Genomic DNA, 23,379 nt, shown 5'->3' on the forward strand with positions numbered 1-23,379 from the left:
TTCCCCCCCCAACCCCACCCCACCCCACCTGAGCTGTGTGATAGTCCCCCCCACCCCCCCGAGCTGTGTGATATTCCCCCCCACCCCCCCCGAGCTGTGTAATATTCCCCCCCACCCCCCCCCGAGCTGTGTGATATTCCCCCCCGAGCTGTGTGATATTGCCCCCCCCGAGCTATGTGATATTCCCCCCCCCGAGCTGTGTGATATTCCCCCCCCTCGAGCTGTGTGATATCCCCCCCCCCCCGAGCTGTGTGATATCCCGCCCCCGGAGCTGTGTGATATTCCCCCCCCCCCGGGCTGTGTGATATTCCCCCCCCCGCCCCCCGGGCTGTGTGATATTCCCCCCCCGCCCCCCGGGCTGTGTGATATTCCCCCCCCCCCGGGCTGTGTGATATTCCCCCCTCCCGAGCTGTGTGATATTCCCCCCCCCCCCCCGGGCTGTGTGATATTCCCCCCGGGCTGTGTGATATTCCCCCCCCGGGCTGTGTGATATTCCCCCCGGGCTGTGTGATATTCCCCCCCCGGGCTGTGTGATATTCCCCCCCCCCCCGAGCTGTGTGATATTCCCCCCCCGGGCTGTGTGATATTCCTCCCCCCGAGCTGTGTGATATTCCCCCCCCGGGCTGTGTGATATTCCCCCCCCGGGCTGTGTGATATTCCCCCCCCCGGGCTGTGTGATATTCCCCCCCCGGGCTGTGTGATATTCCCCCCCCGGGCTGTGTGATATTCCCCCCCCGGGCTGTGTGATATTCCCCCCGGGCTGTGTGATATTCCCCCCCCGGGCTGTGTGATATTCCCCCCGGGCTGTGTGATATTCCCCCCCCGGGCTGTGTGATATTCCCCCCCCCCCCGAGCTGTGTGATATTCCCCCCCCGGGCTGTGTGATATTCCTCCCCCCGAGCTGTGTGATATTCCCCCCCCGGGCTGTGTGATATTCCCCCCCCGGGCTGTGTGATATTCCCCCCCCCCGGGCTGTGTGATATTCCCCCCCCGGGCTGTGTGATATTCCCCCCCCGGGCTGTGTGATATTCCCCCCCCCCCGGGCTGTGTGATATTCCCCCCCCCGAGCTGTGTGATATTCCCCCCCCCCCCCGGGCTGTGTGATACTCCCCCCCCCCCCCCGGGCTGTGTGATATTCCCCCCCCGGGCTGTGTGATATTCCTCCCCCCCGAGCTGTGTGATATTTCCCCCCCGCCCCGGGCTGTGTGATATTCCCCCCCCCGGGCTGTGTGATATTCCCCCCCCCCGGGCTGTGTGATATTCCTCCCCCCCCGGGCTGTGTGATATTCCCCCCCCCCCCCCGGGCTGTGTGATATTCCCCCCCCGGGCTGTGTGATATTTCCCCCCCCCCCCCGGGCTGTGTGATATTCCCCCCCCCGGGCTGTGTGATACTCCCCCCCCCCCCCCCGGGCTGTGTGATATTCCCCCCCCCGGGCTGTGTGATACTCCCCCCCCCCCCCCCCCCGGGCTGTGTGATATTCCTCCCCCCCGAGCTGTGTGATATTTCCCCCCCGCCCCGGGCTGTGTGATATTCCCCCCCCCGGGCTGTGTGATATTCCCCCCCCCCGGGCTGTGTGATATTCCTCCCCCCCCGGGCTGTGTGATATTCCCCCCCCCCCCCGGGCTGTGTGATATTCCCCCCCCGGGCTGTGTGATATTTCCCCCCCCCCCGGGCTGTGTGATATTCCCCCCCCCGGGCTGTGTGATATTTCCCCCCCCCCCCGGGCTGTGTGATATTCCCCCCCCCCCCCGGGCTGTGTGATATTCCCCCCCCGGGCTGTGTGATATTCCCCCCCCCCGGGCTGTGTGATATTCCCCCCCCCCCGGGCTGTGTGATATTCCCCCCGGGCTGTGTGATATTCCCCCCCCCCCCCGGGCTGTGTGATATTCCCCCCGGGCTGTGTGATATTCCCCCCCCCCCCCCGGGCTGTGTGATATTCCCCCCGGGCTGTGTGATATTCCCCCCGGGCTGTGTGATATCCCCCCCCCCCCCCCGGGCTGTGTGATATTCCCCCCGGGCTGTGTGATATTCCCCCCCCCCCCCCCCGGGCTGTGTGATATTCCCCCCCCCCCCCGGGCTGTGTGATATTCCCCCCCCCCCCCGGGCTGTGTGATATTCCCCCCGGGCTGTGTGATATTCCCCCCCCCCCCCCCGGGCTGTGTGATATTCCCCCCGGGCTGTGTGATATTCCCCCCCCCCCCCGGGCTGTGTGATATTCCCCCCCCCCCGGGCTGTGTGATATTCCCCCCCCCCCACCTCTGTGTGGAGTGGCTCCGCCCCCAGTGATGGAGCTGCACTCCCTCCTCCCCTGCTGCAGATGGCGCTGTCGTGTCCCGGGGGGGTACCCTATCCCGTCATGCCGCGCTCCGTTCCCACAATGCCCGGCGCGGGTGTCATGGCGGCGGTTCTGTCCTGACGGAGTGACAGCCGGCGGCTGAATGGCTCGGTTCTTGGGCAAGGCCTGGTCCAGCGTGGTGTGTGTCGGCCGCAGGCCGTGCACCGCCCGCCGAGCAGGTAAGTACCAGGGACACAGGGCGGGGGTGGAGGGCCGAGGTGCGGCCTGGGTCTGGCGGGGGAGTGGAGCAGGAGCAGGCCCCGGCCCCGGCCCCGGTCCCCCGCCCCCGGTCCCCCGGCCCCGGTCCCCCGCCCCCGGTCCCCCGCCCCCGGTCCCCCGGCCCCGGTCCCCCGGCCCCGGTCCCCCGCCGCCCGCCGGACCTCTGCACCTTCCCAATTTAGAACTTCAACTTTTAGATCTGGTCTATCCTTTTCCATCACTATTTTAAAACAAATAGAATTATGGTCGCTGGCCCCAAAGTGCTCCCCCACTGACACCTCAGTCACCTGCCCTGCCTTATTTCCCAAGAGTAGGTCAAGTTTTGCACCTTCTCTAGAAGGTACATCCACATACTGAATCAGAAAATTGTCTTGTACACACTTAAGAAATTCCTCTCCATCTAAACCTTTAAGACTATGGCAGTCCCAGTCGATGTTTGGAAAGTTAAAATCCCCTACCATAACTACCCTATTATTCTTACAGACAGCTGAGATCTTATAAGTTTGTTTCTCAACTTCCCTCTGACTATTGGTGGGGTCTATAATACAATCCCAATAAGGTGATCATCCCTTTCTTGTTCCTCAGTTCCACCCAAATAACTTCCCTGGATGTATTTCCGGGAATATTCTCCCTCAGTACAGCTGTAATGCTATCCTTTAGACCATAAGACCATAAGACATAGGAGTGGAAGTAAGGCCATTCGGCCCATCAAGTCCACTTCGCCATTCAATCATGTCTGATGGGCACTTCAACTCCACTTACCTGCATTCTCCCCGTAGCCCTTAATTCCCCGAGACAACAAGAATCTATCAATCTCGGCCTTGAAGACATTTAGCGTCCCGGCCTCCACTGCACTCTGTGGCAATGAATTCCACAGGCCCACCACTCTCTGGCTGAAGAAATGTCTCTGCATTTCTGTTCTGAAATGACCCCCTCTAATTCTAAGGCTGTGTCCACGGGTCCTAGTCTCCTCACCTAATGGAAACAATTTCCTAGCATCCACCCTTTCCAAGCCATGTATTATCTTGTACGTCTCTATTAAGTCTCCCCTTAATCTTCTAAACTCCAGTGGAATACAATCCCAGGATCCTCAGCTGTTCCTCATATGTTAGGCCTACCATTCCAGGGTTCATCCGTGTGAATCTCCGCTGCCAGTACGTCCTTCCTGAGGTGTGGGGACCAAAACTGGACACAGTACTCCAAATGGGGCCTAACCAGAGCTTTATAAAGTCTCAGTAGCACAACGGTGCTTTTATATTCCAACCCTCTTGAGATAAGTGACAACATTGCATTCGCTTTCTTAATCACGGACTCAACCTGCATGTTGACCTTTAGAGAATCCTCGACTAGCACTCCCAGATCCCTCTGTACTTTGGCTTTATCAAAAATGCCACTCCCCCTCCTCTCTTGCCTCCCTTTCTGTCCTTCCCGTAGCATTTGTATCCTGGAACATTAAGCTACCAGTCCTGCCCATCCCTGAGCCATGTTTCTGTAATTGCTATGATATCCCAATCCCATGTTCCTAACCGTGCCCTGTTGTGTGTCTTTGGAACTCATTGCCACAGAGAGCTGTGGGGGCAGAGTCCTTGTATATATTTAAGGGTGAGCTAGGTGCTTGATCAGCCGGAAAATCAAGGGTTAGGGGGCAAGGGCAGAAAAGTAGACAAGAAGAGTGTTGGATCAGTCATGATCCGATTGGTGAGTGGAGCAGGCTTGGGGCTGAAAAACCTACTCCTGTTCTGCTTTCTTATGGTCCCTGCATATTTACTAAGCTAACCCGTATTCAGTAACCAATAATTTGCAATTATACAGCATCCATTACCTGGGATAACATCCCATGGTTCTTCACGTGACTTTAATTAGACAAGTAAGTTGACACCAGGATAAAAAATATTGGATATAATATGCAGTAAATGCTGGAGATACATAGCAGGCATAGCAACATCAATGGAGAGAACAGGTGACCAGATATTTGATCAGAAAGGTTTAAAGATCAGGAAAAAGTTTTGGGACGGGAATTTCAGAGATTCAGTATTAATTCTCAATCACCCTTGTAGTTTTTCTTATTCATTGGGTGCATTTCCATGTTCAGGCTGATATTTATTGTGTAGTCCAGGACTACACTGAGTCTGCGGGATAGGATTGTGAACGTATCGTCATGAAGAGTCATTCCGATGAGGGGATAAACTGGCAACTCGCTGCTTGTGGTTCAAGTGTTGGAAGATTTCATGACACCAAAAACATAACTCGCAGTCCATGGCCACCTTTTCTCCCTCATCAACAACACTGCTCCCCCAGAATTATCACTGTCCTGTTACTGTTTTATATCCTATAACTGTAAATTGCAACTGTGCTTATGTGCTATATGGAGTTTTGCATTGTAAAGTTTGGTTCTTTTTTTTTTGGAGGTAATCAGCATTTGGTTGAAGCACCTTGTTTGCTGTCATCATTATTAAAAATAAATGCTGGCACTCTTGTTTGTAATCTGTCTTCATTAGACATTATGAAATTTTTTGCCGTGACCTAATCACATGGCCTTCATAAGATTCACACCCATTTAAGCAGTGACTGGAGTTATTTATTTTTCACAATCAGATTTTTAAAGCCAAAATGATAAATTTACGCTCTCAAATTATAAATTAATTCGAGACATTATCCCAAAGATGAACATGACTTGGATGAAGATTATGAACAGGTAGTTTTAAGTAATATATATATTTTTTATAAATCAGCTGTTACTTAAAATAAGTTGTGAATATGATCGCTGGTCATTTTTTTGGGGTTGAGAGATTCCCAAAGTAAAGTCTATTGGACTAAATTATGGTGCATTCACCTGATTTAAATGTTGTTTCCAGTTTTGAGGTGCTTTATTGGGTGATGTCTACAATGAAGCAGGCCTGAGAAAAGCTGTGACTTATAGAAGAATTTATGGATTTAACTAAGCAATCAGTGCAATGGGGCCTCAGGAATATCAGAGAGGACCAAAGGAGCATCGAATGCATTGACTGATCTCCTTTCTAGCAAGATGCCGAATTTCTATAATTCTATTTGAAAGTATTTATGGGGGACTGAAGTGGAAGTTTTATAGATGAGTGGTTAATCTACACCATGTGATGAGATAATATGAACATGGGTTAACAATGGAGGAAGCTGCCGTGGCTGCCAGATGATTTTGGTTGCAGCCTTTTGTTATCAATCCAGTATTATGTTGTTTTGGCAAAAGAACACAAAATACTGCAAGTACTCAGGTCAACAACATCCATGCAGAGAAAAAGAACTGTTCACGTCAAGTGAGTTAACTTTAATCAAAATTCAAGGTTAGAAAATTAATAGGTTATATGCAAGTGAACAGGAGACACTTGGAAAAAGATGCAAAGGTTGATTGTTAGAGCTGTTCTTTGTAACATTGTCTGCTGCTTTTTTGGTTCTTAGCATTTGCATTTCTGCAAACTGACTGGCTTCCCAGAGTCACCGGCTCACTTGCAAGTCACCAGAGCCGTAATTCGGCTTTACGAAGTATGTATGGTGTTCCGAAACAAGAAACTGAGGATGTCGTTGGAGAATACCCACCTGCTGTCGCTGTGAGTAAAGGTGAGCTCTGTTACTTGTGCTGGGATTCTTTTTAAAGTTGGATGACCTGTAAGTTTTTTATCCTACTCGTCTAAATGGTTTTCTACAAGCAATTTTTGTCAAATTGGGTATGCCATGATTGACAATTTTTAAACTACTGCAAACTCCCAAGGCCTGGTACAAATCCATCTTTTGAAGACTGGGAAAGACAGTAATGTATAGTAAATTACAGACTGAGACCAGTATGATGCACGTTTTCCTGTTCTTGCACACTGCTGTCAGGGTATGGTGGCATGACTGAAACGAGGGAAAAGTGCGGACTACAAATGCTGGAGATCAGAGTTGAGAGTGGTGCTGGAAACGCACAGCCGGTTGGGCAGCATCTGTGGAGCAGGAGAATCGAGGTTTCAATCGTTAAGTCCTTCATTGCTGACGGGCTTATGCTAGAAACATCTATTCTTCTACTGCTCAGATGCTGCCTGACCGGCTGTGCTTTTCCAGCACCACACTCTTCGACACATGTCTGAAACTAGTTTGCTTGCCATTGCCAATTTGTACATGATTATGATCAACTTACTTCGACAAGATCTTTACACAGCTCAGTTATGAGGAAGTTAGCACTGCAGCATGTCATCTTATGCTGGATCTAAGACTCTCTGGAGTTGGACTTGGAGTGGAATATTTGTCAATTTTCCTCACCATCTTTCCCTGCATCTTGTTATGTATAAGTATTCATTGGAAGAAATAGAAGTTGAAATATTTTGAGAAGTTGAAGAGTCTTCACATTACCAGTGAGTTATTTTTAAAAGTAGTGATGTATGTGGTGTTGGTGTATGTTTGCATCTTGGAACAAAGAGAGGTTATTCATCTACAGAATGTGTTCTGACCTGTACCTCAACTGGTTTTTCTCCAAATCCTGTGATGCACAGCCTGTCTATACCTTAAACACTTCTAAACTCAGGACAATTCAAACTTATTTAGTCCAATTTGTCTTCATAATTTAACCTTCTCACCCCTAGTGTAATTGTGGTTTAAATGCACCATCCCCTCCCCCTTACTACAGTAATGGAAAGAGACAGGAGCAGACAGTATGGGTAAGTGATTAATTGGGGGAAGGGGAAATTACAAAGCTATTAGGCAGGAACTGGGGCGCCTAAGATGCTTTCAGGGCAATCACAACAGAAATGTGGAGGTTGTTTAGGGAGCACTTGCTGATAGTGCTAGACAGGTCTATCCCACTGAGGCAAGGAAGGGTGAAAGAACCTGGGGTGACAAGGGATGTGGAACATCTAGCCAAGAGGAAGAAGAAAGTTTACTAAAGGTTGAGGAGGCAAAGATCAGACAGGACTCTAGAAGGTTACAAGGTAGTCAGGAAGGAACTGAACAATGGATTTAGGAGAGCTAGAAGGGAACATGAAAAAGCTTTAGCAGAAAGGGTTAAGAAAATCTCTCAGGCATTCAACACTTATATGAGAAACAAGAGAATGGCCAGAGTGAGGGTTGGACCAATCAGGGATAGTGGAAGTAACATCTGTCTGGAGTCTGAGGAGGTAGGGGAGGTCCTTAATGAGTACTTTGCTTCAGTATTCACTACTGGGCGGGAGCTTGGAGTTTGTGAGAACAGCGTGAAACAGACCAATGTGCTAGAACAGGCTGATGTTCAGAAGGAGGATGTGCTGAACGTTTTGAAAAACATAAGGATAGATACATCCCCTGGGCCAGATGGGATTTACCCAAGGTTACTAAAGGAAGCAAAGGAAGAGATTACTGCATCTTTGGCAATGATCTTTGCATCCTCACTGTCCACTGGAGGGTGACAAGTGTTATTCTCTTGTTCACGAAAGGGAATAGGGATAATCCTGGGAACTACAGACCAATCAGCCTTAAGTCACTGGTGGACAAGTTATTGGAAAGGATTCTGAGAGACAGGGTTTATGAGTACTTGGAAAACCATAATTTGATTAGAGATAGTCAGCATGATTTTGAGGGGCAGGTCATACCTCCCAAGCCTTATTAAATTCTTTGAGGATGTGACAAAACCCATTGAAGGTGGAACAGTGGATGTGGTGTCCATGGATTTTAGCAAGGTGTTTGATAAGGCTCCCCATGGTAGGCTCATTCACAAAGTAAGGAGGCATGGGATACAGGGACACTTAGCTGTCCAGATAGAAAATTGGCTGGCCCATAGAAGACATAGGGTGGTGGTAGATGAAAAGTATTCAGCCTGGAGCTTGGTGACCAGTGGTATTCCACAGGGATCTGTACTGGGACCTCTGTTCCTTGTGTTTTTTATAATTGACTTGGATGAGGAAATGGAACAGTGGGTTAGTAAGTTTACTGATGACAGGAAGGTTGGTGGAGTGGTAAATAGTGTGGAGGGCTGTTATAGGTTGCAACAGGACATTGACAGGATGCAGAACTGGGCTGATAAGTGGCAGACGGAGTTCAACCTGGACAAGTGGGAAGTGATTCACTTTGGAAGGTCGAATTTGAATGCACAATACAGGGATAAAGGCAGGATTTTTAGCAGCATGGAGGAACAGAGGGATCTTGGGGTCCATGTCTATGGTTCCCTCAAAGTTGCCACCCAAGGTGATTGGGTTGTTACGAATACATATGGTGTGCTGGCTTTCATGAGCAGGGGGATTGAGTTTATGCTGCAGCTCTATAGAGCCCTGGTTAGACCATACTTGGAATATTGTGTTCAGTTCTGATCGCCTCATTGTAGGAAGGATGTGAAAGCTTTAGAGAGGGTGCAGAGGAGATTTACCGGGATGCAGCCTGGACTGAAGGGCATGTCTTATGAAGAAAGACTGAGGGAGCTAGGGCTTTTCTCATTGGAGTGAGGAAGGATGAGAGGTGACTTAATGGAGGTGTACAAGATGGTGAGGCATAGATAGAGTGGATAGCCAGTGACTTTATAGACAACGGGTGCGGGAGTAGGCCATTCGGCCCTTCAAGCCAGCACCACCATTCATTATGATCACTGCTGATCATCCACAATCAGTATCTTGTTCCTGCCTTATCTCCATAACCCTTGATTCCACAATCCTTAAGAGCTCTATCCAACTCTTTCCTGAAAGTATCCAGAGACTGGGCCTCCACTGCCCTCTGGGGCAGAGCATTCCACACAGCCACCACTCTCTGGGTGAAGATGTTTCTCCTCATCTCTGTCCTAAATGGTCTACCCCGTATTTTTAAGCTGTGTCCTCTGGTTCGGGACTCACCCATCAGCGAAACATGTTACCTGCCTCCAGAATGTCCAATCCTTTAATAATCTTATATGTCTCAATCAGATCCCCTCTCAGTCTTCTAAACTCAAGGGTATACAAGCCCAGTCGCTCCAGTCTTTCAACATAAGATAGTCCCGCCATTCCAGGAATTGACCTCATGAACCTACGCTGCACTCCCTCAATAGCCAGAATGTCTTTCCTCAAATTTGGAGACCAGAACTGCACACAGTACTCCAGGTGCGGTCTCACCAGGGCCCTGTACAGCTGCAGGAGAACCTCTTTGCTTCTGTACTCGATCCCTTTTCGTTATGAAGGCCAGCATGCTATTAGCCTTCTTCACTACCTGCTGTACCTGCATGCTTGGTGACTGATGTACAAGAACTCCCAGATCTCGTACTTCCCCTTTACCTAACTTGACTCTGTTTAGGTAGTAATCTGCCTTCCTGTTCTTGCCACCAAAGTGGATAACCACACATTTATCCACATTAAACTGCATCTGACCACTCACCTAACTTGTCCAGGTCACCCTGTAATCTCATACCATCCCCCTCACATTTCACCTGCCAGGGCAGAAATGGCTATCACAAGGGGGCATTTTAAGGTGATTGGAGGAAGGTTTACGGTAGATGTCAGAGGCAGTGTCTTTACACAGAGTGGTGTGGAATGCCCTGCCAGCAGTGCTGGTAGAGTCAGATACATTAGGGACATGGAAGACAGTACAATGATGGGTATGTCGGTTAGTTTGATCTTACAGTAGGATAAAAGGCTGGCACAATATTGATGGCCGAAGGGCCTATACTGTGCTGTTCTGTTCTATGTTCTCTGTAACCTTTCTGAGGCCTGTATGACTATTGAGGTGCAGTGCCTGATGCAGCTTTTGTAGATTGGCCTAAACAATTTCTCTTCAGAGATTCCTTCTTGACTCTGCCTGGCACTCTGCTCACAAGATTCAGTTTCCTGAATGATTAAAGATGTGTTTCTGTCCTTCAGCTGAGCAGGATGATCTCCTGCTCCTTCAGCCAGACCAGCCTGGAAACCCCCGTGTGCTCCGAGTCGCTATCATTGGGGCTCCGAATGCCGGGAAATCCACCTTGTCCAACCAGCTGCTTCGCAGAAAGGTAATCACAGCTTACTGTTTGAAAGGAAGACTTGATGCTCTTGATTTGATCTGGATATTATCTGAAGATATTGGTAACATTTAGCAGGTCAGACAAGGATGAAACAGTTAATGTTTCAGGTCAATGACCTTGTATCAGGACTGGAAAATGTTACAGCTGAAACCGGTTCCTGTCGGTGGAACGGCAGGGAGGAGGAGAGGAGGAGTGGAGACCAGGGAAGAATTCAGTAAGGCAGGATGGGGGGGCGCGGTGGTAAATGAACAGGAGTAATTGGACCTTGGACTGAAGTCCCTGTTACTTGCCCACCCTCAGGTGACACTGAGGAAGATTCTGAGCTTTCACTCAAAGTGTTAGAATATAGATTAGAAACAGGCCCTTTGGCCCAACAAGTCGACACAGACCCTCTGAAGAGTAACCCACTGAGACCCATCTCCCTTTGACTAATGTGGCTAACATTATGGGCAATTTAGCACGGTCAGTTCATCTAACCTGCACGTCTTTGAATTGTGGGAGGAAACTCTTGCAGATATGAGAATGTCTGTGTGGAGTCTGCACAGTCAGCCGAGGCTGGAATCGAACCTGGGTCCCTGGTGCTGCGAGGCAGCAGTGCTAACATTGAGCCACCGTGTCACCCTGGTGGCATATTGTGAAATATTGAGACTCGGTGACTCAGTGGTTAGCTCTGCTGTCTCACAGCACCAGGGACCTGGGTTTGATTCCAGCCCTCGGGCGACTGTCTGTGTGGAGTTTGCACGTTCTCCCCGTGTCTGTGTGGGTTTCCTCCGGGTGCTCCGGTTTCCTCCCACACGATGTGCAGGTTAAGTAGATTGGCCATGGTAAATTGCCCCATAGTGTTAGGTGCATTAGTCAGAGGGAATTGGGTCTGGGTGGGTTACTCTTCGGAGGGTCAGTGTGGACTGGTTGGGCTGAAGGGCCTGTTTCCACACTGTAGGGAATCTAATAAAATGTACACATTTCTCAATAAAATAATACAATCAAACATTTGTTAGTGAGGGGTGGAGATATCTTGAGAGAGTTTTAAAATGAACTAGGTGAGTGTGATGTTTAGCAGGATATGAACCATACCCTATCTTTACTGGCTGGCCAGAACAGTGTGCCTGAATTGGTTTGCTTGTTGTTCACGTTTTCTGCTTATTGTGTTGTAGGTCTTTCCTGTTTCGAGCAAAGTTCACACAACACGCTGTCGAGCTCAAGGAGTCATCACTGACGGAGAGACACAAATTGTGTGTGCCCACCTTTCTCCTCAAGTATCTTGTTTTCAAAAGCTTTTAGCTCCATCTGATTGAATGTTGTTTTGGGTGAGGTGAAGGTTTGAGTGAAGTGAGCAAGTTTGTTTTGTATGGGAATGTGAGTGGCCCAGGCCATATGTATTTGCCTGTTGAGCTTGTTGCACCTTGCTGGGGTATGACTCTTCATGGGAGTGCAAACCCCTGAAAGTGACTGTTTCAGCCATTGCAGGGAAGGATAACTGAGTGTCCATTCTAGTTTACGACACCGCCCTTAGTGACTGGTTCCACAGAGAGGAATGGCTAGCAGTCTGTGAGCAAGTCCAACTAACTATCTCCTTAAACCCCGCTTATCTGTGTATTACACCAAGTGCAAGCAGCCCGTGGACATTGCCACTAAAGGTTGACCCCATCGTTCAGCTTCTTCCCTCGATCCAGCAAAGCACTGACCGCCCAGCCTTCCCTGTGACCGTAGCCCGCCTTGCTGGAGTTTCCCTTGCATTTCTCGGAGTCTGACTTCTCTTTGAGACCTTGTCCTCAATTCCGTTTTCATAAGTGTGCTGACCATTCCGTTTCCCTACTTGTAAAATAGTCCTCTTGGGTAAACCTAAAACCTCGAGTGTCCAATCCTTCACAGCTGAGGGCTTGCAGATTATCACCACCTCTTTGATTTCTCTTGCCTCTCAAGTCCTTGCTGTTGGATCTGTCACACATGCCAGTGCAGTCAGAAGCTCTCTCCTAAATTCCTACTCTTTGCTTTATCCCTCGCTTCCTTCTCCCCTTCCCAAGATGCTTAAGTCTTAAAATTAAGTCACTGCTTAATTTCCCAAATGCCTTTCGATAAGCCTGGGATCATTGTAATGTGCTCTGTCAGTGCAGATCCATGATCATTCTCTTGCTGTTCCTGATTGAATTCTCTGTCTCACTTTCTATTCAGGTTCTTCTGGATACCCCTGGTATCGTTCCTGCCATCAAAGGAAAAAGGTTCCACATGTTTTCTCTCTCTTTATTTCATATTTTACCATATCTCTGATCTGTTCAGTAAGTTACCTTTCCATTCTGCCCAGGCACAACCTGGAGACATCCTTACTGGTTGACCCCTGGCACTCGGTGAAAGAAGCAGACTTGGGTGAGTGAGAAAGAAATTGATCTTGATCCAGACAGTTCAATGTGCCTGGACCTGCTGACTGAGTGAAAGCCTTCATTGTGTTTGCCTCCCAGTGCTTGTTTTAGTAGACATCTCAGACCACTGGACACGCGGCAAGCTCCACACTGAATTGTTGAAATGCCTTACAACGTATTCCCATGTCCCAGCAGTCCTGGTCTTAAACAAGGTAAGAAACTGTGACATAGAGTCATAAATGTACAGCACGGAAACAGACCCTTCGGTCCAACCCGTCCATGCCGACCAGATATCCTAACCCAATCTCGTCTCACCTTCCAGCACCCGGCCCATATCCCTCCAAACCCTTCCTATTCATTTACCCATCCAGGTGCCTTTTAAATGCTGTAATTGTACCAGCCTCCACCACATCCTCTGGCAGCTCATTCCATACACACACCATCCTCTACTTGGAAAAAGTTGCCCCTTAGGTCTCTTTTATATCTTTCCCCTCTCACCCTAAACCTATGCCCTCTAGTTCTGGGCTCCCCCACCCCAGGGAAAAGACTTTGCCTATTTATCCTATCCATGCCCCTCATGATTTTATAAACTTCCCAAGCTTCTCATTTCTTGACTCACCACTGTTTTGGGAACTTGGATATCCTTCTAGAAGGAAATATCTTGGGAATTAAATAAACAATATAAGAAACCTCATTGAAATAAAACCATTTCTCGAGAGTGTAGCACAACTCCAAATGAGAAGATTGGGCCCCCATCTTCTGCAGCTGCTGATCTTGCTGCAGGCCTGTGGAGTGTGGCTCAGGCAGAGCTATTGATGCGAGATTCCTCAGATGGACTTGAAAGACCCCACCTTAACGTTTCTAACAAGTGTTGTAAAGTTCTCCTATGTTTCCCTGATAAACGTTCATCCTACAAGTAATATCTGTTACTGCAAAAAGCCATCTGTTCTGATTTGATTGTTTGTTGATTGCTGTCTGTGGGAGTTAATGTGAATTAGCTGCTGTGTTCCTGGCATACACAAGTGACTGCACAGTAAAGAGCTTCGGGTCGTTGTAAGAACGCACAAGCTGCTATGGAAGTGCAAGTCTTCCATTTGAAGAGGGAACATTAACAAGATGAATGCAGTGGGCTACATGTCAATGAAATTAGCCCTGCAAAACGAACACACACAAAACCCAGCCAATTGATTCTGTCGCTGTTGTTTGTTGGTGCTAGGTGGACGGATTAAAAGATAAAGGCCTCCTCCTGGAATTGACCGCCAAGCTGACCGAAGGATTCGTGAACAAGAAGAAACTGAAAGTAAAATCCAAGCTCAATTCTTCGCTGAAGCAGAATGCACTGACTGGAGATTTGTCTGGAAAAAGCAGAACTGGGAGGAAAGAGTGTGGGACAGCAGTTGAATCTGGAGCCATGGACAACACGTCTGTTATGCATAAGAGAGCCCCCACTGCCTATTGGCAGAGAAACCTGGAGGTACCTCATACAGACCAATCTCTTGACCACATCTCTGACAGTGAGAGCAGCACACAGCAATCAGCAAATCCAGAGCCCAGAGAGCAGGAGAAGCGATTAACTGAGCCGTGCATGGATTTGAAGAACCAGCAGGGCTGGCCTCACTTCACTGAAGTGTTTATGCTTTCAGCTATCAACGGGGAGGAAGTGGAAACTCTGCAGGTAAGCAAAACCATTTTCAATTGCTCAGTAGCATGATGGGTGCAAAACATAACGGAAAAGTTAATGAAATATTAGCTTGTAGTTCCCATACGACCAGCAATGTGAAGGGGTTAAGTTATTTTAGAGTTAATTAAAACTTTAGAGAGAAAACAGTTGGTATAACTGGGTTCAGTCCTTGCACTGTCTCTCCGATATGGATATGATGGTCTTGGAGCAGTGCAGCACAGATTTAGCAAAATGATACCTGGGCTACATAGGTTAAATGAGAAGGACAGACTGCATAAAGGGAGTTTACTGTCCTTTAAATATACGCAATTAATGGATGATTTAATTAACATTTTTAAAATGATTAAAGAAGTCATTAGGATAGTTAAAGACAATCTCTTTCCTAATTCCTTTGGTGTGTTCAGAACGTTAAAAGTCATGTTTGAAAATCCATTCAGGCTGTATAGGGAATGCTAGTAAGTAGTTCAGTAATTACTACTTTTATGCAGCATTTTTTAGCATCATACGATGTTCAGAGACACTTATCAAATGTTATTAATGTAAATAAATTTTGGGCAGTTTACAGAAGGAGCTATTGGAGTAATTGGGGAATGTCACTGAAATAAAGTGCCAGTGGGTTCAAGGATGTCTTTCCATGTTCCCAAATAAATCTTGAAATCCTCCGCCATGAACTTTTTCCTGTATCCAGCGGTACCTGATATCACAAGCCAAGCCAGGATCCTGGGATTATCACAGTGCTGTCCTGACTGACCAGTCACCCCAGGAGATCTGCCGTAACCTGATCCGAGAGCGATTATTGGAATACCTGCCTCAAGAGGTGCCATACAACATCACTCAGGTAATAGTGGTAATGGTTGGGATACACTGGCTCTTCACAGGCCTCTCTGGGCTTTCAGTATCCTTCATCCATTACTGAGCCATTTAGACAAGGGTCTGTCTGTCTCCAGGGCGGTGACTAAGCTTCCTTGGCCCCATTGAAGGAGATTTTGGGGTTTTGGCCATGGTTGGTCATCTCCCTGTTGTGAGAGATCTTGGCTGTCCTGTTTTCTCTTACACTCGTGGTACGTTTCTGAATGGCTCACTGACTGTGAGGCTTTGAGCAATGTTTCTGCCGATCTATCCCTCTGTTGCTTTAGGATCCCAGCATGAGAGTGTACCTCACTCTCCAAGATGGCAAGCAAGGGAGATGAATTGTTGTGTACTGTTGTTTTCAGAAGTTGTTTCTCTGAGTATAGAGAATGCTAAAGATGATTTGAATGTATTTTGTGCCAACATTAGGGATCTGAGTATCTCCCTTTAATGAGGGGCAAATTCATTCCGATGAGGGCATTTTATTTTTCAGTTGCCCACCCCTGTTTCCTTTGCACCATCACTGCCTCCCATCTCTTCCTGTCGTCTGAGCGGATGGGACTGACCCAATCTTGGCTGTGATGCCCTCAAACATGTTGATCTGGGTCAGCGCAGAAACTTATGACTTGGATAAACTTTATAAGCCGTTTCCATGGGGGGAGTTGTGTAAATCAGACCTGCGAAGAGTGCCAGAGTGCATGAGAGACAACGAGAGGCAAAAAGGTTTTAACAAGTTGCATGGCCAACACTTTAAGTGCTATTTGTATTGTGTGATTCTTGTCTAATACTGGAATGCGATTATTGATTTATAGAAGAAATGGCTGTATTTGTAATAGGAAGTTTCCCTGGGGTGGGGGAGTCCAGAACTAGAGGGCATAGGTTTAGGGTGCGAGGGGAAAGATATAAAAGAGACCTAAGGGGCAACTTTTTCACGCAGAGGGTGATGCGTGTATGGAATGAGCTGCCAGAGGATGTGGTGGAGGCTGGTACAATTACAGCGTTTAAGAGGCATCTGGATGGGTCTATGAATAGGAAGGGTTTGGAGGGACATGGGCCAAGTGCTGATCAATATGACTAGATTAGTTTAGGATATCTGGTCAGCATGGACGAGTTGGACAAGAGGATCTTTTTCTGTGTTGTATATCCCTATAACTCTATAACAGCCAGATTAACTGCTTCTCGCTCTTTCAGAGCACTGAACTGTGGGAAGAAGGGCCAAGCGGGGAGCTCCGAATTCTCCAGAACATCACAGTCGCCAGGAAGAACCATGCGGTCAGTATCCATGTGGGATAGAAGCTGTGCTGTAATCAGGGCCGAGCTGGATTCACGGTGTTGTTACTCAGTTATGAAAACACATGTCTTTCTGAAAGAGTTAATGACAGCTCTGCTTATAAAGAAGCTGCCCACCTCTCTGTACCATACAGTCACACATATAGCATTACATGTAAACATGGACAAAAGTCAGAGTGTTACAGTTCCCTTTCCATATGTCCCTTTTAAAGTAGGGGTGTCCAAACTGCTCCTTGTGGCCAACCTGAACTCCACCCGAAGCAGTTCTCTTTGTAACAAGAACAAAGATTACCGGAGAAACTCAGCGGGTCTGGAGAGACAAGTTAACATTTTGCGTCCAGTGACCTTTCTCCAGAGCTGACTCTAACTAGGAAAATGTGGTATATATGTTGAAGATGGGGAAGGGGAAGTATAAATGTTAGGTGGAGATGGAACCTCGGGAGACGGTGAGAGAGAGAGCAGCAGTCAGGCAGACAATGGAATGGGTAACGCTGAGCTGGGGAGAGAGAGAGAAGCTGCTAATGGAGACCATTTGTGAGTGAAAATCGGTTGCCTTTGAAAGCAGCCATTGTGATGACCAGGCTGGAGGGGTGGTGGTGGGTAAAGGTAATGGAGGAAAGTGCTCAGGCCCGAACCTTCCTGAACTCAGTATTGAGTCCTGAAAGCTGCAGGGTTTCCAAATGAAAAAGGAGGTGCTGGAGCACTGCAGCAAACCTGAGACAGGGAACACGGTGGCAGGCAACAGGAAGCTCAGTCTGGTTTTGCAGCCAGAGCCTATGTATTCTGCACAGCGGGCCCCCAGTTTGCACTTTGTTTCCCCAGTAAAGGAGGAGGCCACATTGTGAGCAGCGAATACAGTCGACTAGATTGTGTGAAGTACAGATAAATCGCTGCTTCACCTGAAAGGTGTATCTGGGCGTTGGATAGTGAGGAGTGAGGCAGTAACAGGCAGGTGTTACATTTTCTGCAAATGCATAGGAAAGTTCTGTGGGGGTCTGGGGAGATATTGGGAGTGATGGAGGAGTGGACCAGGGTGTCATGGAGCGTAGGTCCCTGCAGAAGGCCAGCAAGAAGGGAAGGGAAATGTGTCTGGCGGTGGCATCCTGCTGGCAGAAGTGGGGGCTAATGATCCTTTAGGTTTGGATGCTGGTGGGATGGTAGGTGAGGACATGGGGGCACCCTCTCACTGTTGTAGGAGGGAAGACGGAGGGTGAGGGCTGAAGTGCAGGAAATGAGTTGGACGCAGTGTCCACCTGTTAGCAACGGTGCTGGGGAATCCTCGGCTGAGGAAGAAGGTGGATGTTTCAGAGGCTGCACTGGGTTGAAGGTGGCATTGTCCGAGCAGATGCCCAGGAGAATGAGGTGGAGACCTTGCAGGAGGCAGGGTGACAGGACGTACAGTCGAGTAACTGGGAGTCAGTGGGTTTGTTCTGGGTATCAGTGGCCAGCCTATCCCCAGAAATGGAAACAGATGTTGGGGAAGGGAAGGGAGGACTCAGCGATGGAGCAGATAGTGAGAGAGGGATGGGAACTGGAAGCAAACGTAATCAATTTTTCCAATTCTGATGAGGGGAGCAGCAGCGATGAAGAAGAGAGAGTTGTGAGGAGGGACCTGAGTAGGACTGGAACAAGCAATGTTCTGTGAACCCCACAAAGATTGAGGTGTTGCAGTGGCTCATGTGGTACCCATGGCCAACTGTTTGACCTGGAGAAAGTCAGAGGAGTTCAAGGCAACTTTGGTTTGTTCTTTAGACAGCCTGCTGCATATTTGCTGTGTTTGCAGTGCGAATGTTAGTCTATTGATCTCTTCAATTAAAGATATCTTCACTTGACTTACTTCTTGAATGAACTAGTCCTTATTTTAAAGTGATGTCCCTTTGTTCCAGACCACATTAACCCGAGGAAATGATTTCTCTGCATCTACCATATCAACTCCTTTAATTATCTTCAATGTACTGCTTTAGATCAGCACCTCATTCATTTACTTACTGATGTACTGAGCTACTACACTCACCTGGCTCACTGGATGTGAGATGGTGAAAAAAAGCCAGGAGACATAAAGAGCAGCAGTAGCCCATCGAGTCTGCTCTGCTCATCAGTGAGATTGTGGCTCGTCTGATAACCCTCATCTCTGCTTTCCTGCCTTTTCTTCTCAGTTTGGAAGTTCTGCAAGTTTCTTAGCTGAATGTGGAAAGCAGCTGCTCTTGAGCAAGAAAGTGATAATTTAGAAGTGTTAAAGCTAGGTTAACCTGAGTGTAAGGTGAGTTTAAAGGCTCCAGACCAGAAGTGTTTGGTTAAAATCCTGAAAAGGGTTATGTGAAGCTGAGAACGTCAAAACTCAGTTTTGACAAATCAAGGAAGAGGTGATCAGATTCACATGACCAGGAATTGAAGCTTCTTTCAAGTCAAGGTCTGTGGGATAGAGGAGGGCATTCTCTTTGGTGTTTGAGTAACAGCATGGCATGCTGCTGGCATTTTATTACAACTGTGCTTTGAAATCTTGAAATGTGTGTTGTATGTAAATAGTTTGGTGTGTACAATTTTGTCTGTCTTTGTGTAATAAAGAAGTTTTTGTTTAAACCAGCTCCCAAATCCACAGCACTGTGTGCCTGTGTTTCAATGAAAGACCACCTTGTTAAAACCAAACCAAAATGACCCATCGAGTGAGCTTTTATTCTGGAGTTTGATTTGTGTGTTAATAACAACATTGAGATCATAGTACTAAGTGTGTTTTGAAATTTTGTCTCCACAGAAGTTGTTAATTGGCCAGGGAGGCCAGCTGATCGGTAAAATTGCCCAAGACGTGGGACAGGATTTAATGAACGTCTTTCTCTGTGATGTGCAGTTGAAGCTGTGTGTGAAGGTGAAGAAGTGACTCTGCTATTCCTTGCTGTCTTTCTGAAGTGACTCCTTGCTGGCGCTGAATCATCAGACACACTATGTGAACCCTACTCTGTGTATAGGCTTTCCCCTGGAACTGTGATCTGCTTCTAATCAACCTCTCGCCATGTGTGAGAGCCACACGGCCCGATGTGGAAGGCCCCTGGAGTTTGCTATGAGCATGGAGCAAGGGTCTTATTCTGAGGAGCCCTGTTTTAATAATGTTTAGTTAGCAAGCAGTACTTTATTGCTGGGTAACTTCTCTGAAGCAAGCTGTGGGATGAGGTTGAAAGTAGCATGATGCTGATGGATCAGACAGAGGCTGCGCTATTAGGTGTTTTCCTGTGATCGTGTCAGACACGGGGTCCTGGAGGAAGGTGTAACACAAGTTGGTATGCTGAGTTTAAACCAATATCCTCTTATCATTCACTCTCAGCATGTGTTTGGCATTTATTGTCTGTCTGTAGAAATCTGAGATGGGATTTCGGTTAAAACTGAGGAGTTTGCTGGGATGCTTTGGGGGGTTCAGTGAGCGGGTGTTCACTTCCTGCACTGGCTGAGGGTAACATGAAGGGCACACCATCTCGACCTCTCCCCTTGACCCTCCAATTAAACCACCACCAATCACCTTGAGTGTGGTCTCTCTCCCCTCCCCCTCCCCCCCCCCCCCCCCCCCCCCCACGCTGGAAAGAGAGAGTAGCCCCCTATGGTCTGGTAGGACATTGGTGCCTTTGAGACAGCCCTTCAGTGAAGTACATAGGTGTTTGGGATTGGAGTGAAGTGTGGATCCCACCTGGGTGAACACTCCCCCTGAAAGGTCATCATTAAACTGCCTGGCAACTTGACCAACTCACAGGTGTTATGTAACAAAACTATAACTGACTTCGTTCGAGAATTTCAAACTGTATTCAAATTCTCGACTGAGATTTCAATCTCTGTGCTCTGATCCAGCAACACAGGCCTGTCCGAAAGTCGAATTTCATTTGCCTCCACCCAGTCTCTGTGATATTTACAAACCCGGAGACTTGGCAACACAATTGATTGTTCAGTCATGAGGTAAAAGGAGTGATCAGATTGAGGCTTCACACACAGACTGCTTCTGGACTCTGATTATTTCAACAATTATTGCACTTGGTATTTAATGGATAGTTCAAAACCTTGTTGACCAGTGTCTGGATGAGGAATTTGACACTGTCTGAGCTATCCATTTGGGGAGTTTAGTTTGTGTTTGATGTTAAAATGTCAGAACTCAATTAAAAGATTTTGAGCAAGATCCTTGTTTTTCTGTTTGTATCTGATACACTCCATTCTGGAGAATGACAGAGCTAAGAATGAGCTCTGAAATAAGAAGTACTGGGGTTCCCAGAGGGGTCTTAAGAATTTAGGAGCAGGAGTAGGCCATTTGGCCCCATCGAAGCTGACCTGCTATCCAACCTGATCATGGCTGATCTGCCCCAGGTCTCCACTCCTCTTGTGCCAGTTCATTATGGCCCTCAATGCCTCGATATTTCAAAAATCTTTCCAACTCTTGTGATCTAGACTCCAAGTATCAGGGATGGAGAATTCCAGGCAGTCTTTACTCTAGGGGAAGAAATTCCTTTCCATCTCTGTTTTGAATGAGTGACCCCTTATTATTTAATAGAGAGATTCCTCTGTGTATGGGAACATCGTCACCATATCTACCCTCGACCTTACTGCGTTCTTTAAAAACTCAATAAAGACTTAAACTATTTTGTGTAAGTCACCCCTTCATCCCAGAAATAGCCCAGTGAATCTCGTGAGCTCACCCTTTCTTAAGTATCAGGACCAGAACTGTCCAATCCTCCTGATGTGGCCTCACCAATACTCCATCCAGATGGAACATGAATTGAATATTTCTAAACTTCAAATCCTTTGCAATAAAAGCCATAATTCCTTAATTTCTGCACCTCCTGTGCAAACTTTTCTACCGTGTCCAAGCATAAGAACATCCACTTTGTCAGACTTGCAGAGTTCTCCAGCATCATGCTTTTAATGAAGGAATTCCCCTGTTCAAGAAGGGGAGTCAAGACATCCCCTGGGAATTATAGACCAGTGAGCCTCACTTTGGTTGGGGCTAAAGTGTTGGAAAAGGTTATAAGAGATTAGGATTTATAATCATCTTGATCAGAATAAGATGTTTCGCGATAGTCAACACAGTTTTGTGAAGGGTAGGCCATGCCTCTCAAACCTTATTGAGTTCTTTGAGATGGGGATCAAACAGGTGGATGAGGGTAAAGCAGTTGATGTGGTTTATATGGATTTCAGTAAGGCGTTTGATAAGGTTCCCCACGGTAGGCTATTGCACAAAATATAGAGGCATGGAATTGAGGATGATTTAGCGGTTTGGATCAGAAATTGGCAAGTTAAAAGAAGATAGAGGGTGGTGGTTGATGGAAAACATCCATCCTGGAGTTCAGTTACTAGTGGTGTACCACAAGGATCTATTTTGGGGCCACTGTTGGTTGTTACTTTCATAAATGACCTGGATGAGGGCATAGAAGGATGGGTTAGTAAATTTACAGATGACACTAAGGACAGTGGAGTTGTGGATAGTGATGAAGGATGTTGCAGGTTACAGGGGGACATAGATACGCTGCAGAGCTGGGCTGAGAGGTGGCAAATGGAGTTTAATGCAGAACAGTGAGGGGATTCACTTTGGAAGGAGCAACAGGAATGCACAGTACTGGGCTAATGGTAATGTGGATGAGCAGATAGATCTATGTCCATGTACATAGATCCCTGAAAGTTGCCACCCAGATTGATAGGGCTGTTCAGAAGGCATACAGTGTTAGCTTTTATTGGTAGAGGGATTGAGTTTCGGAGCCACAAGGTCATGCTGCAGAAGGTACTAGGGGCGTGGAAAGGGCATTTAAATGGTCTTTGGATAAACATATGGACAAGAATGGAATGGTGTAGGATAAATGGGCTTCAGATTGGTTCCATAGATCAATGCAACATCGAGGGCTGAAGGGCCTGTACTACAGTGGAATGTTCGGTGAAGTCGCTGATGTTGTGGTTGCTGTGCAGCCTCTCCTGGGCGACAAGCCCTTGTCTAGCTTTCTTCCAAAGGGGGAGAGAAGCAACCAGCTCGCATTCTGACTGCTTCCTCCAGCTTCCTGCTAATTTCCTAACTGTGGAACCCCTGAGAATCTCCACCTCTGTGATTAACATTTTACTTGGCAATTGTGTCATTCGATTCCACTTCTGGGTTTTGTCTGTTTTCAGCTTGGCTCTGCCTGGCAGGGTATATGTCTATCACATCACCGAGGGGAACAGAAAATGCCTTTTATTCCCTTTCATTCCTGTCGTAGGGTGACAGGCTGTGGAGATCTATCACAAAGTGCACGTTGCTGAGCTGGACACGAGATGTCTCTTGCATTCAGTCAGTGGCACATTTTGACAAAAATAAAGCCAATAACTCTGGATACAGGAAGTTTGAAACAAATGACGAAAAGGTACTGGAGAAACTCGGCAGTCTCTGTTTGCGAAGAGAAAAAGCATTCATGTTTTGAGTCCACTGAGCCTTATTCAGAACCAGCAGCAGCTGGAAAAAGGTGGTGTATTTGTTGATGCTGTGGGGGGACTGAGCAAATGGCTGGAGATTGATCCCAGAGAGAGGGAAAAATGGTAAGCAGGCAAAGCGTTTGTTGATGATATACCAGGAAAGAAGAGAAGTCTGGGAGATGCTGACTGGGTCTATGAGGAGGTGGGAATGGGTTGGTTGTACTGAAAGGAGCTGGAAGGAGATGTTCAACTCGAGATCAGGTCCTGAAGGCTGCAGGCCTTCCCAAGGACAAACTGAGGTGCTGTTCT

At 47.6% G+C, this 23,379-nt stretch overlaps 1 protein-coding gene across 1 annotated transcript; it reads left to right on the forward strand.

Annotated features, from left to right (window-relative positions):
- Positions 1-2,359: 2,359 nt before the first annotated feature.
- eral1 (Era-like 12S mitochondrial rRNA chaperone 1) lies at positions 2,360-20,818 on the forward strand. Its single transcript, XM_072590069.1, has 11 exons — positions 2,360-2,515; positions 5,988-6,146; positions 10,349-10,476; positions 11,643-11,720; positions 12,661-12,707; positions 12,791-12,852; positions 12,945-13,057; positions 14,062-14,520; positions 15,215-15,364; positions 16,567-16,647; positions 19,418-20,818. Exons 1-11 carry the CDS (start codon positions 2,440-2,442, stop codon positions 19,538-19,540), a joined length of 1,476 nt encoding a protein of 491 aa, XP_072446170.1. The 5' UTR covers positions 2,360-2,439; the 3' UTR covers positions 19,541-20,818.
- The last annotated feature ends 2,561 nt before the right edge of the window (positions 20,819-23,379 follow it).

The sequence above is a fragment of the Chiloscyllium punctatum genome, chromosome 19, assembly GCF_047496795.1.
Source record: "Chiloscyllium punctatum isolate Juve2018m chromosome 19, sChiPun1.3, whole genome shotgun sequence".
Lineage (NCBI taxonomy): Eukaryota > Metazoa > Chordata > Chondrichthyes > Orectolobiformes > Hemiscylliidae > Chiloscyllium > Chiloscyllium punctatum.